Source organism: Electrona antarctica (assembly GCF_951216825.1).
Source record: "Electrona antarctica genome assembly, chromosome: 3".
In the NCBI taxonomy this organism is placed as follows: Eukaryota; Metazoa; Chordata; class Actinopteri; order Myctophiformes; family Myctophidae; genus Electrona; species Electrona antarctica.
In genome coordinates, this window is record NC_136808.1 from 40,868,487 (window position 1) to 40,885,542 (window position 17,056).

The window sequence follows — 17,056 nt, forward strand, 5'->3', positions numbered from 1 at the left end:
AACTTTTTCAAGTCAATGACCCCTAAATTGATAGGTATTTGGCCGTGGACTCCCAAAAGGTTGTGAGGCAGGGACCCCCAGAAGAGAAGATTTATGTAATAATAAATAAATAAATAAATGTAATAGATTCAAAAACTTAAAAAATAGCAGATGTACAAGCTCGCAGCCAACGTATAAATGGATAAAGTGGTTAAAATGATTGTGATTCGACATTAACTACTTTTGCAGAGGACCCTTAGGTACCCCCCTCCCCAAGGACCCCTAGGGGCTCCCCAGACCCCACTTTGAGAACCAATGGCATAGAGCCTATGAACAAACAAAGGTTAAGGCACGCACCGCAGTCAGAGAGTCCCGGCAGAACTGTGCTGCCACTGTAAATGTCACTCCCTGACTCTACCTGTTAATAAATAAGTTGCAGTAAGTTGTCAGTTTCTGTTGCCTGGAGTGTGCAGTCCCTTACTTGGAAGGTCCATCCTTTTTTACAGTTTATATAACTAGACTAGTAAGTTAGTAACTCCTGCGATTTTTCTTTCTTCTTATGTGCAGGAGTCCTCTTTTTGTCCCATATATATATATGCGCACACACGCACGCACGCACGCACGTACACAAACACACACACACACATACAAAATATATTATTTCTTGAAACACTAGAGCCCTCGGCCCCGGAGTATACTGCTGGTTTTATGTTCCTCCTCAGCTCAGTGAGACCTGGGACGAGTGTTGATCACCCGTTTGTTAACCAGCTGGTACAATGGAACACCATTAGGAGACAGACATGCAGCTAGCTGGAGTCGTCAGCTTCTCTCGCCACTCTCATCATCACAACATTGTCAAATTAGCGCCTCGCCTCCGTCGCCGTGGCACAGGGGAAGCCAGGGAAATGAAAGGGAATTGTGTTTATTCCCCGGGCCCCCACCTCCAGTCCCCCCCCCCTCCCCCCCCCAAACACCTCCACAACACACCCCCCAGTCCCCAGTCCCTCCTGTGTCAGCCTGTCAGTCTCTCTCGTCTGACCCTGCGGGGAGATACGGAAGGCATCCTGAGCCTCTTCCTTCCCTCCGCAGTCAGCCGCTGAATCATTCATCAGCCAACTGCCTGATTCTCTTTAGAAAGCTAACAAGGCTTCAGCTCCGCCATGAGAGAGGGAGAGAAGAAGAGAGAGAGAGAGAGAGAGAGAGAGAGAGAGAGAGAGAAGAAGAGAGCACAGGCATAGCTGGCGGTGTGACGTGCCCCGTGGCTCTTCATCTTCTCCTCCTCCTCCTCACATCGTCTCTCCTCACCGTTCGTTCGCTCCCCTCGGCTCATTCTTTCAGAGCCCACAATACTTCCGAGCAAGAGCTGCTTTCTCCTGCTACTTTCTGAAGTTAATTCACTCCTTCAACTTTACAAGTTGAAGGAGTATTTCAACCAAAGAATTACTTATTTTCTTTTCAATTACACACCCCTTGAAGTTATTTATTTAATTATTTTAGTTTTTGTCACATTCCTAAGACAATGATTTGATGGCCGTGGAGTCTCCGCTATAGTTTCCTACCGGAGACTATCAAATTATTGGCTTAGGCATGCGACAAAAAATAAAATATGCGAAACATCTCCATGAATTCAAGGCTTCATGGAGTAGATAGAAAATAAGTCCGCTCTGAGACAAATCGATGAACACTCGATGAACCTACCTACTGTAGATCAAATCATATTTGTAAACACGACTCTTGTTGTGTACAGATAATTACCACAAATGTGCTTGCTTTACTGTCAGTTTACTTTGTACCTGGCTGGCACTATTCTACTGACGTGATACAAACAGATATTAACATGAATTATTATATGCAAATAATATTTCATCTAAATGTAGGTCATGTACACATGCATAATTAAGTCCTTACATATGGTTCACTCTTCAGGTCTAGTGATAGGCTGTCACCGAAATATACATTCACAAAGCGCACAGTCCTTGGCACAACATATTTTGAATGAAGGTCCACGGCCAAAGACATAATTTGGGCCTAAGGGAGCCAGCACACAGGCATAAAACCAAACAAAGCTGAATTCTAAACAATAAAATCCAAAGTTTAACAGGACAAACAGGTGTGACTGATACTGCAGCAAAATGAACAAAATAAAAATAATTGTATTAACGGATAGCAGTTACACCATGTGTGTCAGTCACCTCCCGCTCCCCCCGCCCCAACAGAGTAATCACAGACAAACTGTGCCTCGTGCACTCTGCTCTGTGTTGTGGACAGACCGAGAACATTTTCGCCGACTTATACCGCCCGTCCCCGCAGATAATGTCCATAAACATGCTCCACATAGATGACATTCCAAATTGCATCTTCCAGTTGGCATTTGTTTGCGTTTCACCTTGCTTAAAAAACTTTCATGATGTTCAGCAGCAGTGCAGTGTGCTTGAGATTGACTGCGTTTCAATCGGCTGTTAAGGGGCCATCAAGCCACATGACAGCGTCAGGGATGGATTAACCCTCTTTTTCTGTTTTCTGAAAACAGCAGCTCACAATGCCTCATGATGCGACACTTGGGTTAAAGTCGTTGAACTGATTTTGATGCTACATCAACAAATGTTGCTAGGGACCCCCGGAACCTCCTCAAGGACTTCTCCTGTGTTTCTCTGCCCACCCCGGAGCCCCTCCCTTCACACCCTCCGTTCTTCCCCCTCCTCCCCCACACTCCCTCCTCTGTTGTTTGTCTGGAGATGTCCACAGCAGTCAGGACACGCGATGTGACAGGAGCGGGCTCCTGTTCTCTGTGGCCCTGCTGCAAGCGAAGCACCATGTCCTGTTTTATCTTATCCCTTGTCTCTTTTTTCTTGCCCCGCTCTCTCTCCCCCTCTCAGAAGGGCCTCGTGGCGCCGGCTGTAGTGACAGCTCCCCAGCAGGCCCCCGTGGTCATGGCCCCCCAGGCCCAGGCCCAAGTCCAGGGACCGGCTACGCCGCAACCAGCTCAGCAGCCCCCACAGACGGCCAGCATTGCGGCGGCGCCCACCACCGCTAGTCCCATTATCTCCCAGGTCTGTTTCTCTCAGGCTCCCTCGCTTTCCTCCTGCAAAACGTCCATCTCTGTTTCTCTGTTTCTCTCCCTTTCTCGTCCTCTGTACTTCTATCTTCCCCATCTATATCTATATATCTTTTTCTTTTCTCCCTGTCTCACCCTATCTCGTTCCCTCGGTGTCTCTCTGTGTCTAAAGTCAAGCCTTACGGGGTTGGAGTGTCACAGCTGCCAGGAGTCTGTGTTACCATGAGGTCAGCTGTAGTAGCCTCAGCCTGGCAAACACATTTTCAAATGGCCGAAATGTATATAGGGCTGCATGTTCTGTGATTATAATCAAAATCTATAAACTAACTAGTGCTAGTAGAAGTAAAAGTATTGAAAATTGGACATACTCCAGAAAAGTAAAAATGCCTCAAAATTGTACTTAGTGAGTAGTAGTTACACCACAGACACAACAGAATGTACTCACAGTACACACTCTGCCACATTGCTAAAGTAAATGTACCAAATTGCATACTGTGAGTAGTAATAATACAGTTCAGTTATTATAATTGTATGAATAATTACTAAAATAAATCTTTATTACATGAATGTCTTTTAATTGTAAGTTTGTCCTGGATAGTTCTTTACAACTGTGTGTGTGTGTGTGTGTGTGTGTGTGTGTGTGTGTGTGTGTGTGGGCGTGCGTGTGTGTGTGCGTGCGTGCGTGCTCGCGCCGGGGGCACTGGCAAGCAGGTCCAGTTGAGGTGAATCAGGTATTGGGGGTTTGTGTTTGTTAAGGAGCCTAATGGCAGAGGGGATGAAACTGGCACTGCCCTTTGCCTTCTTGAATCTCGATGCAGTGTATCTCCTACCTGAGGGCAGGACCTTGCAGCAGGTGCTGAGGTTATGAGTTGGGTCTCTCGCGATCTTTCCTGCTTTCTTCACTGTCCTCTGTCCTGGTCGTAGAGATGCTGAAGGGCAGAGCACTGCATCCCACAGAGTTTAGACCCCACGTGGGTTACCCTCCGCAGCTTAGCCTTGTTGGACTCTGAGAGCCCTCCATACCAAGCCAGGAAAGAAAAGGTAAGGAGGCTCTCTATATGGCATATGTAGAAGCTGCAGAGGATGGGGGGGTAACATCCATGTATCTCAGCCTCCGTAGGAGGTAGGTCTGCTGCTGGCACTTTGCGAAGATGGCCTGTGTGTTGTCATTAAAGGTCAACCCACTGTCAATAGTGGTCCCGAGATACTTGTAGCTGCCGACCCTCTCCACCACCTCCCCACGAGTGTCAGCTGCGGAATAGGGTCTAAGTCATCCCTCCTCCGGGGGGTTATGAGGAGCTCCTTGGTCTTCTTCACATTCAGCTGAACTGGTGAAGCTTCTTTGCTTCCTCCTCAAAGTGAGCAGGGCTGTTTGAGGTGTCGACCAGAGCAGTATCGTCTGCAAACTTCACGGCCATGCTCGCACTGTCCGAGCCCATCAGGTTGTTGGTATAGAGCGAGAACAGGACTGGGGAAATCACTGTCCCCTGGGGGGCACCGGTAGATGTAGTCAAGACTGAAGAGGAGGAGGTGTTGATCTTAACAAACTGCTCCCTCTTGAGGATGAAGTCCATTATCCAGAGGATCATGTGGGGATCCACCTGGAGCTCTTTCAGCTTAGTGCAGAGGATGTGGGGCTGCATACAGTTGAAAGCATAGAAAAAGTCCACAGACAGGATCCTGGCGTATGCCTGTGATGTCTCCAATTGACTGTAGGTGGTGTTTAATACAGTTATCACTGCATCCTCCACTGATCGGTTTGGCCTATAGGCAAACTGCAATGGGTCAAGAGTGGAGCTGACTTGTGTGAGGATGCGTGGTAGCACTAGTCTCTCCAAGCACTTTACCAGGACTGATGTCAGGGCCACAGGTCTGTAGTCGGTCAGCTCCACAGGACGGTTAGTCTTGGGAATAGGTCTTATTTCTGAACGGTGTTCTCCTGGAGAGAGCGGTTAAAGAGTTGACAGAGAACACTGGGCAGCTCCTCCATACATTCCTTCACCACCCTCCCTTTAATGAGGTCAGGCCCTGGGGACTTGGATGGATTAATGCTCCTCAGGACCTTCCTCACCTCCTCCTCTGTGATGGCGACTGGCATGACTCTGGTTCTCGTCGATCTCCTGCAGAAGTTCATTCCTCAGCCTCTCTGATGCTGTGCTGAAGTAGTGTGTGTCAAACCGACAGTAAAAGGAGTTCAGGTCGGTGACGAATGCTGCCTCCTCTCCTTCCCTCCTTTCCGTGGTGGTCTTAGCTGTGGCTTTCCCTGTGAGGACATTAAGTCCTTGCCAGGCCTGCCTCAGGTTGCCAGTGTGGAACATGGCCTCCGTCCATATATACTTTTTTGTATTTATTTTTTTATTTTACCATCCGGTCTAGACCACGCAGCCCTAGACCGGATCATACAGCGATTTAGAAACACAGACTAAGGTGGAAAGTCTGGTGATGCGAGGTTAAACCAACACCAACACCAATCATGTCAATTTTAATAATATTAAAACAACGTTGGCAGACTTGGCACACATGATTATATTATAATCATGTGTGCCAAGTCTGCCAACGTTGTTGCCTAATTGTTGATTGCAAAGCATGTAGCCAGAGGCCTCGTATAAGCCCTTTGGGCTTCTTGCCTCAACTCGCTCTGTACAGTGTTGCTAGTGTTGCAGTGTGTCTGTAGGTGGTGTGGTCTTTCCCCTCATAGCTGCACCTTGGCTTGACTCACATTCAGTGTGAGTTTGCTCGCTACCAGTTACACGAGCATGACACAATGTCCTGCCAGACTCATCTTTCTAAGTAAAAGTATCAATGCTGCAATGTAGAAATACTCTGTTACAAGTACAAGTCTGGAATTCAAAATATACTTGAGTAGAAGAAGTACAAAAGTATTGTACTGAAAATACCAAAAGTAAGTATAGAATGTCACCATTTCAAGTTTTCAAATGTATAAAAGCCTTTTGAAGATAGCGATGTCATGCATTGTGAGCTTATAGATCTTTCTGGTATTGAGCTTTCTGGTATTGGCTGGTATGCACTCTCATGTCGCTTCAAGGTAGTTTCCAGACAAATTACCCAAACTAAGTACCTGGTACCAAAAGGAAGTCGATTTGAGTTGAGCCTGTACTGTCTGGCCATGAAGACTACCCATAGGACCACAATGGAAACAAGACACACACACACACACACACACACACACACACACACACACACACACACACACACACACACACACACACACACACACACACACACACACACAGTATATTGTGTTCATCCATCTTTAATTTCCGATGGTCACGTTGCTTCCTGGAAAGTGAAACATGGTTGTTGTCATTGTGGTTCACAGGAAATGCAGGAGAACGTGAAGAAGTGTAAGAACTTCCTGGCCACGCTGATCAAACTGGCGTCCCACAACTCCCCATCTCCAGAGACCTCCAAGAATGTCAAGTCACTGGTACAAGACCTGCTGGTGAGTCTAAGGCCGCCCCCTTTTAAGAATGTCAAGTCGCTGGTACAAGACCTGCTGGTGAGTCTAAGGCCGCCCCCTTTTAAGAATGTCGAGTCGCTGGTACAAAACCTGCTGGATTAATTTGCCTTTATTCTGAGTTAAAACAATTATATTCACCTGTTTTTAGCATCGTTGTTAGCCCCCGCTAGCCGCCATGGAAGAAACAGGCAAAATCTGTAATCGTCCGTTCACACGCACATGCACGCCGACTTTACTAACAGTATGGCACATAATGCACGTGCACGTGGACTTTACTAACAGTATGGCACATAATGCACGTGCACGTGGACCTTACTAACAGTATGGCACATAATGCACGTGCACGTGGACTTTGGAAGTTGCAAGAAAGAGTTCAAATCCCTTGGGTGTTTCCTCTCTCACGCTTTTTGTTTGTTTGTTTGTTTGTTTGTTTGTGTTTACTTGTGGATTATACTTGTGGATTAGATTATACCAGTGTCATTTTGCACCTTAATCATACTCAGTTGGCTATTTTGTCTTTTTGTGTGTGTTTTTTCTAGCACCCTAACGTCCATAAGTAGTATATCATGCACAGTATACATCTGCTGCTATGCTCACTCATCTTTATTTCATATCTCAGGTACTGTTGTGTAAATATGTAGATATTTTTGTTTCTTGTTTTCTTGTCTGAACTCCTCCTCCCCTCTCCCCCCTTTATGTTTTCTATGGAAATAACGATACGATGGGAACTATGCATGAAAACAAATTTCACCCACTAAACCTGTGATGTGACAACAAAGGTGATTCTTTCTGAGTCTAATGTATGTGTAATGTACACTTTTCACCAGTAGATGGCAGCGTGCAACTATTTCCAAAGCCCCCCTCTCTCTCTCTCTCTCTCTCTCTCTCTCTCTCTCTCTCTCTCTCTCTCTCTCTCTCTCTATCTCTCTCTCTCTCTTATTGTCTACTTGTCTACTTTGCATCTTATTGAGGATTATTAATGAGCTGTATCCCAGGGCAGGGAGGGAGTGTCACATTTAAAATCAATAACACCAGTTCCGGTAGACTAGAGGATGTGTGTGTGTGTGTGTGTGTGTGTGTGTGTGTGTGTGTGTGTGTGTGTGTGTGTGTGTGTGTGTGTGTGTGTGTGTGTGTGTGTGTGTGTGTGTGTGTGTGTGTGTGTGTGTGTGTGTGTGTGTGTGTGTGTGTGTGTGTGTGTGTGTGTGTGTGTGCGCGCGCGCGTGTGCGCATGTGTGCGTAATTATGTCAGTGTCACCACCACACAACATTACTTCACTTATCATCTGCTCTGTCTTGATAAAGTGTTGTTACTCAAATTTTAAAAGGAAACTTAAAACTTTATAAAGTACACACTCAAAACACACAATAACATCTTAATTTACGTACTGGATTGACTGTGCCATTTTAAATCTTCAGTATTTCTGTTTTTTTTCCGTATGTGATATTTCATGAATATGTTTTTTGTATGTGATACTGATACTGAAATGTTATATATTGTGATTATTGCATATTAATGTCTGGACTCCAGGAAGACTCCTACTGTAGCTGTCGTTAAGGTGGCATTTAATGGGGATCCGTATAATTAACAATAAACATGAATCAATCACCTCCACCTTCACCCCCCCCCCCCATCCCATCCCTCCCTCCCCTCCCCTCCCCTCCCCTCCCACCTCACAGGATGCCAAGATAGACCCTGAGGAGTTCACCAGTCGCCTGCAGTCGGAGCTTAAGTCCTCTCCCCAGCCCTACCTGGTGCCGTTCCTCAAGGTGTGTGTTCCCAGAGGTCTCTCTCACTCACACCCACTCCCATGTATTATTCTGCAAGAAAGAAAAAACAAGGCATACAAATGCATCACAAAGGAATGCAAACCTTGCACACTTCCAGCTTTAGCAGGCAGCTGTCTGTATTAAATCGCAAGACCATCTTTCCTGTCTTTATTAGTCAAACATGTGAACAGCAGTGAAACATTAGGACAGTGAAACATTAGGACTAAAAGGAAAACAAAACAAAAAGTTCTGGGAACTTGTTTCCGTCGTGGTCCTACGTATTCAATTCATCAACAGAGCTGCAGCATAGAATATTAACACATTAATACATGTTATCAATTTACAGCGGTACGCCTTCATTTCAAGGGGATTTTTATACAGTACCTCTACTTATAGTTTTCTGAGTGCTTTTTCAGGCCAGGTTTAAAAGAAGCCAGTGATTCACATAGTTTACAGGGCATTCCACATGATGGTGGCTAGAATGAATTCCCCCCCACGTCTTTGCTAAATTGGGGGGTACCAGGTCGGAGGTGCTCCCTCTGGTGTTGTGGCTGTGACTATGAAACAGCAGCCCCTTGAGGGTTGATGGATGTTCTGACAAGAGTCATGGACAATGGAAGGATATTGTTTGTCTTTGACAAACAATATAAAATATGTCTTTGACCAGCTGAGAACCACTGCTCTAGCAGTGATTCGGAACCATTTTAATTTCAAGGACCCCCAGTTTGATGTGCATTAGTCACTGTCTGACCCCCATTAGATGCTATTTTGATCTATGGGACCCCAAACCACGGACAGACCAGTTTAGGAAACCCAATGTAAACTGGTCCGTCATATTGATGTTAGAGTGGGTTCCCCTAAACCAGGGGTAGGCAACCTGCTGCTCTATAGCCGCATGTGGCTCTTAGGCCCTCTCCCGTGGCTCCCAGTTGCTTGGGCAAAGAAGTATGAAAAGGAATAAGAGGTTTTATTTATTTCTTTTATTTCTTTTTACATTTTAATCATAATTTATTATTGTAGTAGGCATAAAGTTATTCTTTCATTTTGATATTGCAAAACAATGTTGCCTATACACCAGATACAAATAAGAAACTAATTTAATGAAGGAAAAAGAATAAAGAATGTATTAATGCTAAGACATCTTTGTTTGTTTTCACCACCCAATGCTGCTGGCTTACTGGTATACTTGATAGCAAACATTAAAATGTAACATTGAAAGACCAGAAAAATCACAAATAATTAAATTAAAGTTTGCTTTATTAAAGCAAACATATTGTGCGGCTCCAGATAGAATTGTAATACTTTTTTGGGCCAAAAATGTCTCTTTTGATAATAAAGGTTGCCTACCCCTGCCCTAAACCAGTAGTTCTCAAAGGGGTCCAGGGGATTGATAGTTATGAACCAATTGGATGATGCTACTATGTGGTTTGGGGTCCCATAGATCAAAATATCATCGAATGGGGGTCAGACAATGACTAATGCACATCAAACTGGGGGTCCTTGAAAATAAAATGGTTCAGAATCACTGCTAGAGCCATACAAATCCTCTCTTATGGAGGTCCCTGGCATATATTTTCAAATGTGGGACCGCAGGCTAATATGTGTCAATTTGTGGGTCCTCTGCACCTAAAAGTTTGAGAACTCTACTGCCCTAAACAGGTCCCTAAGCTAGCATCCTAAAGCCTGTGTCCTCAACCCTGCATGCTAAACTGGCTGCATCCCCAGGCAGGCAGGCACACTGGCAGCAAGGCCAACAAGGGCAGGCCTGCCAGTAAGATGAGGTGACACATGCACAGATGCAAACACACACACACACACACACACACACACACACACACACACACACACACACACACACACACACACACACACACACACACACACTCTTGCGTACAAAGGCAGGGGTGGCAGCCATCCCCCTTCTGGCCTGACTAGCGACTGTGTGTGACAATGGCCCCTGCGGCCCTTGGCCCCAGTAGCTAGGGGGCCTCTCCAGCCAGCCACGATGAGTGTCACATCACCATGCCTGGCCACCCAGTCAGCCAACGAACACATGTTGTCATGCAGTGTTAGGTCGCTTCCATCAAAAAAGATTCTGCCTGAAATAGTCACAGAGAAGCTGCATCAATTCTTCAGGTCTAGGGAAAGGAGAACAAGCGCATTGTGAGAAATGGCTAAAGTTTTTCTTTGTGTGTGTGACGTGTGTGTGCACACGCGCACGCACTAGTAACACTAGTAAGTACAGTTTTAGTAAAGCATGCTTAATGTGTACCTCTTTTATTTATTGAAGTTCAATGGCTAGCAGGTTAAATACAAGTAAGACGCGTAAACGCGGGAAGCGAACAAAGCTGTTGTGGCAGTCTGACACACACACACACACACACACACACACAGTTTTGGCCAGCTTCTATAGTTAGTGCTCACTTCGTTCGCAATAAAGCATGCATCCAGCAAAGACAGTTGCCTCCCAAATTCGTAAATAAATGCAATTATATATTTTGTCTTCTTGTGTATACCAAACCTGATTGATAAGCTGAAAGTAATTGGTTTTGATAGAACATCAGTAAACTGGATGCAATTCTGTCAGGAGGGGAGAAAGCAAGTCGTGGAGGTGAACGGAACCCTGTCCTCGCCCCTCCTAGTGAGCTGAGGCATTCCTCAAGCAAGCATACTAGGGCCTTTACTGTTCCTAATACATGACATCAGCTTGTGACTGCAATTTGTTCTTGTTTGCGGATGACTCGGCTCTGCTGGTCTCGGGCAAGGACAAATTACAGGTTAAAAAAGCCCTTAGCTCTGAACCTGGTAGAATCTGCACCTGGGTCGCTGATAACAAACTATCATTACACCTGGGTTAAACTGAATCCATTCTCTTTGGGGCCAAAATAAACCTCAGCCAGGCACGGCTTCACAGTCAAAGTGGGTGGCAATGTTATCACAAGAAAAGAGGAAATTACCTACCTGGGTTGTATTTTAGAGGCAAAACTTTCCAGTGAAAAAATGGCAACTAAAGTAATAAAAAAAAATCAACCAAAGAACATGCAGGATCTCCACACTAGTCAGTATCATTTTGCTAGGGTGCGATGGCTCAGGGTAGAGGACAGAGTACAGCAACATGCAATGGGCCTGGTCTACAATATACACTACACCATGAAGACACCCATGTACAGTACCTGTACCTACTACTGTACTACTTTGACAGGCTGGAATGGCTTAGGGTTGACGACAGAGTACAGCATCTTGCAATGGGTCTAGTCCACAAGATTCGATATTCCACCAAGATACCTGTACCTGTCTAAATACAGTACTAAAGTTCACACCCACAACACCAGAGGGAATTCAACAATCCATGTTCAACACAGATTCGGCACACACAAGGGACTAAATTATTTTCGCTCCTATGCCACCAAAATGTGGAACGCCCTACCAACATCCATTGACTCCTTCAAAACCATTCTCAAAGGGCACCTACGGACGGCTGCAATTCGAAACTAGCCCCCGTAAGATCGAATTCCCCCCTGTTCCCTTTCCCCCTTACTGTATATGTTTCCTTTCCCTTTTTACCTCCTTACATGATTTCCTGTTTTTTATATAGAAGTGTATTATTTGTACATCTTATGGTGTCGTCCACAGTAACAGTCTTTGTATTGAGACTCAATTCAATTCAATTTCACATGAAAGCACAACTCAATAATTGAGTTGTGCTTTCATGTGAAATTAAATGAAATAAATACTTCAATCAAATCAATCTGTACTACTGAACATTTCTTCTCCTGCTATGTCACCAAAATATGGAATGCCCTACCAATAGTCATACAAAGGTGTGAATCCTTACTCTCCTTCAAAACCACTCTAGAAAGAGCACTTACATGTGGCTGCAATTTGCAACTGTAAAATGTCTTAAGCTTATCCCCATAAATGACCCCAAACTTTTTTTTTCTGCATATTTTGTATATTATTGTTCGTCTTTAAATGTCTCGATGAATTGAACAGCCTTTGTTTAAAACTGTACCTCTGCCTTTGTCTGTGAACTGGTAATAAAGTAGTCAATCAATCAATCAATCCGTCCGTCCATCAATCAATCAAAACCATTAAGACAATAATATTGTCACAGGCAATGTCTGCTCTCTAATACTGAATAACTGTATGTAATGGCATATAACTAACCTCTCTCTCTCTCTCTCTGTCTGTCTGTCTGTCTGTACATTGACAGAAAAGCCTCCCAGCGCTCCGTATCTCTCTGCTCAGCAACCAGCAGACTGTGGTCCAGGTCCCCCCCCTGCAGCAGCAACAACAACAGCAGCAGCAGGGGGTCAAGCCGGTGGCGAGTGCCCCCGTGGCACCAGGGCCAGCTGCCCGCATGTGCCAGCAGCACAACAGCATCAGCACCCCCAGGAATCTCGGACACACGGCTGCTGTGGTATGTACAGTTATGCACAGTGCTCATATTGGAAAGAAATTGGGCTTTGAGTACTACAGACGAAAAACAGTTTAAGTCCAAATTTTATTCTGACCCCTCCACGAAAAGGCCTCGTTGTCTTGACCCCTTATCCATCATTTATACATTATAGATAATTAGTGTGGACTTAAACTGTTCGTCTGTAGTACTCAATTCACTTAGTAAGAGACCACACCTTCGCTCAAGATTAACAGTTTATTGAAACAGAATGAGATGAATGCGGAGTGGAGTGAGGAACCCAAGGTAGGGCGAGACTCAGGGTGGGGGCGTAGTCTCTGGAGCTGACGGTCATCTTTGCTCTGCTCGGAATGAGCGGTTGGTCGTCTCTGCTCCGTCACTGCCCCCCCTGGATTCCTAGAGAATCGAGGCGGAAGGAGGAGGTTGGGGTGGAGGAGGATGGTGATTTTGAAGAATAGTGAAAATAGCCGATCTACAAGTGCAGTACTCACAACCCATGTTTGGTCTGTCGTGGAGCAGAACAAACAACTTGGTTGAGAGACTGCAGGTGTATTTATACTGTGGTGATTGCACTGGGGATTGGCCGGGTGATAATGAAAGGCAGGTGAGTTTGATGAGGAGGGAGGAGTTGTTGATAATGAGGGAGGAGTGGTTGATAAGGAGGGAGGATTTGTTGATAATGAAGGAGCAGTGGTTAAGGTCAAGTGGAAGGAGGTCTCTTCTCCCGAAACTGCGTTGTATAAATACAACTTCCCTTATACAAACTAGTCCTTACCCGTTCGAAGATAGATCATAGCCTCTTATTGATAGATGCATTTTGAGGCAGGTGGTCCGCGGACCCCGAAGTGGTCCACGAAGCAAGCAAAGCACGGTCTCTCTCTCTCTCTCTCTCTCTCTCTCTCTCTCTCTCTCTCTCTCTCTCTCTCTCTCTCTCTCTCTCTCTCTCTCTCTCTCTCTCTCTCTCTCTCACACACACACACACACACACACACACACACGTGCGCGCGCGCGCGCGCGTGTGTGTGTGTGTATAGCTATGTGTCTCGTTGGCACGACGCGCACACACATGCTTGCAACACGTCAACAGACACACACACGCGCGCTCGCATGCACAACCCGATGATGTTCGTTGAGCTGCTAATACTGCTAATACATTCTCTCAGTTGGTCACACACACACACTCAATAGCTAACATGTGTCCCGTCGGCACGACGCACACACGTCACGCACGCATGTGGTTGCAACCCAGTTACACATTAATCCTTTTGTTATTCAGTTTTATCACACGTTCCTCACTGACAGAATTCAGCATGTAAAGGTAAATAAGACACTCTCCTCTCCCATCAGGACTAGAGTTGGGGCACCCCAAGGATGCATTAGCTCACCTGTACTGTTTACTCTTTACACGGCTGACTGTAACACCTGCGAGTCAAATCAGGTTCTTCTGAAATACTCAGATGATTCTACTCTAATATCTCTGATGACTGACAGTGATGACCCAAAACAGTACCAGTGTAGCGTTGACCGGCTTGTGGAATGGTGTGACAAAAATTATTTGATTATCAACACTAAGAAAACTGAGGAAATTATCTTTGGTCCTGCTCCTGGTGATAAGACACCACCGGTGACAATCCATGGTTCAGCTATTGAATAAGTTCCATCTTACAAATATCTGGGGGTTTATAAAAAAAAAATATATATATATATATATATATATATCTGGGGGTGATGATAGACGGCACCTTATCATGGTCCTCTCATATTGAAATATAAGAGGATACAGCAGCGTATGTACTCCTTACGCCGACTTAAATCGTTTGGTGCTAATAGTCAGATCTAGTCTCTTTTCTATACGTGTTCAAACTGTGATGTTGTTCTGTAGCACGGCCTGGTTTAACAGCATATCTATAGTATATAAGAACAAACTGTTTAGCCAAATTAAGATCTGCGCTAAAATTGTTGGTAGGCCTGTTGAGGTCGTGTTACATTCATTTAAAGAAGCCCAGACCAAGCGCATGGCGAAGAGTATCTCCTCTGACCCCTTACATGTTTTAAATGATGAATATCAACTGTTGCCCTCCATGAGGCGGTTTAGAGTCCCGGAATATAAGAAAAACAGGCTAAAGAACTCTTTTGTACACCAGTCTGTTCTGCTTTTAAACCAAAATCGGTAAACCAAGAGTATATGTTCTATTGTTCTTGTTCCTGTCTGCTTCTGTGATTTGTCCTGTAATGTATCTTTTGTAATGTTTTGTGTATGTCTTGTCTGTATCTTGAACGGTGACGTCATGGACGCAAAACAAATTTCAGTGAAAGCTGACAATAAAGTTGTATCGTATCGTATCGTATCGCATCGCATCGCATCGCATCGCATCGCATCGCATCGCATCGTAACCCGTCAGCGGACACACACACACTGCTTGTTGAGCTGCTAATACTCCTCTCAGTTTGTCTGGGCCGCAGCTCTGCGTGTTACAACAGCTGGGTGAAGTCGTGTGATTCTGTGACCAGCGTAGTGGATGCGATGGGAGGTAAATGGTGCATTTATATAGCACGTTTGTCCAAGGCGCTTTACATAGATTGTTCATTAAATTCACCCATTCACACACACATTCACACACCGATGGCGGCGGAAACCATGCAAGGCAACAACCAGCACATCAGGAGCAATTATGGGTTCAGTGTCTTGCTCAAGGATACTTCAACACTAACTCTGGGGGAGCCCAGGTTCAAACTGGCAAACTTGCGGTTACCATCCAGCCACTCTACCACTGAGCCACCGCCGCCCTCTCAAGGTAACTGAATTCGATAGGCAACCAACTGTGCTGTAACGTACACGGATGTGTGTCGTCAACAGCGCGCATGTGCAGTGACAGGGAAAGTGTCAGTGCTAGAGTTAAACGGAGTTGGCGAAAGACGGTAATAAACTGTGTTTAATGTAAGTCGCTCTGGATTAAGAGCGTCTGCTAAATGCCTAAATTGTAAATTGTAAATTGTGTTAAATTTGTTAAAGTGAAAAAGGGTGTCGTTAAGACCTCCATAATGTAATGGTCAATGCCTATGTGGAAATTCAGAGCTATTGGTGCAGCCAGGGAGGAGCAGCGACATTGCTTCATACAGACATCATTCAGACAGTCAGTCCCACAGACATTCCCTTAATTTTATGTTAGATTATGGCCCTGTTCCATTTAGTGTAGCACAGTGGTTCCCCCATAATCCGGGTTACCCGTCACCTGGAAGGGGCCATTTGGAACGCCCTCAAGGACCTAAGAGGATACCTCCATCTTACTGCCGAAGACGTCTTTTATGACTTTTCCCAATGGTGCTCTCTGCCAAAGACGACTTTGACAACTTTTTGGAGTTTTATTAATTCAGAATACTCGCTGCTACCTCACGGTTACAATATTAACGCTTTGGATGATTTATAAAAAGACGGTAGCCACATTAGCTTTAGGCGATTTTGCTTCCGGTTCATTTTGGGGGTGAATTTGGGGGTCTTCAAAATAAAGTCCCTGCTGCATCCGGAGGCAGTGAAGGGACTACAGACTGAATCAATGTTGGCAGTAAATGGGTTTTAATTTAATGCCCACAGAGTGTTTCCAGTGAGACAACATGCACCCTGGCCTGACTCTGTTTGACCAGAATAGAACAGAGCCTTCATTAGTATGAGACACTTCACCATGTCACTGGTGGATGGGTTTCTGAACTGCCCACAGCCCTCCTGAGACACAGACTGAGTAGATTTCTTTTTTGCTATTTTATCATGAACATTAGTGAGGACCAATTATATGAAGATAGGTTGAAAAGTGGTGAAGTGGTCCTTTAATGTTTATTAACAAATCATCCTTAATTAAGCATCATTGGGTCTCTTAAAAGTTAGTTATTAGATCGCCTCAATTCTTATATGAGACCATTTTAAGATGACCCCATGTTATTCTAACCTGACTCCGCCAGTGCTGCCCCATCTGGCGGAGTCAGGTTAATGTTATTCTCCATAGAGAAAAACTTCTGCGAACCCCTTGGAACCAGGGGATGAGTGAGTTACATCAGAACTTTGGCGCTCTATTATGACGATCCCATTCACATTAACATTATAACAAACAGAGCTATCTGGTGCTTATAGACAGCTATCTTGTCAAGTAGTGCAGCTGACTGCTTTTTCAGTTTTCTGTACATAACCCTTGACTAGTCTTTTGTTGGTCTTGACTTGGACTCGCTTTAGGTGGACTCGACGACAACACTACAAATTAGTTACAGCAAGTAATACTGGCGGATGTACAGGCAGCTCACAGTGTGTCACAATACGATCTGCAGTTTTCACTGAATGATTGCACATGCACAGATAATAGGGACACTG

At 45.0% G+C, this 17,056-nt stretch overlaps 1 protein-coding gene across 1 annotated transcript in view; it reads left to right on the forward strand.

Moving 5' to 3' along the window:
- Positions 1-17,056, forward strand: part of LOC306920730 (transcription initiation factor TFIID subunit 4) — a gene marked incomplete at its 3' end in the record, with an annotated part of 119,229 nt that overhangs the window by 11,244 nt on the left and 90,929 nt on the right. The window contains exons 3-6 of the mRNA XM_079497579.1: positions 2,856-3,029; positions 6,375-6,497; positions 8,193-8,282; positions 12,496-12,702. Of these exons, the coding sequence (XP_079353705.1) occupies positions 2,856-3,029; positions 6,375-6,497; positions 8,193-8,282; positions 12,496-12,702 (594 nt within the window). The remainder of the gene's footprint in view (positions 1-2,855; positions 3,030-6,374; positions 6,498-8,192; positions 8,283-12,495; positions 12,703-17,056) is intronic.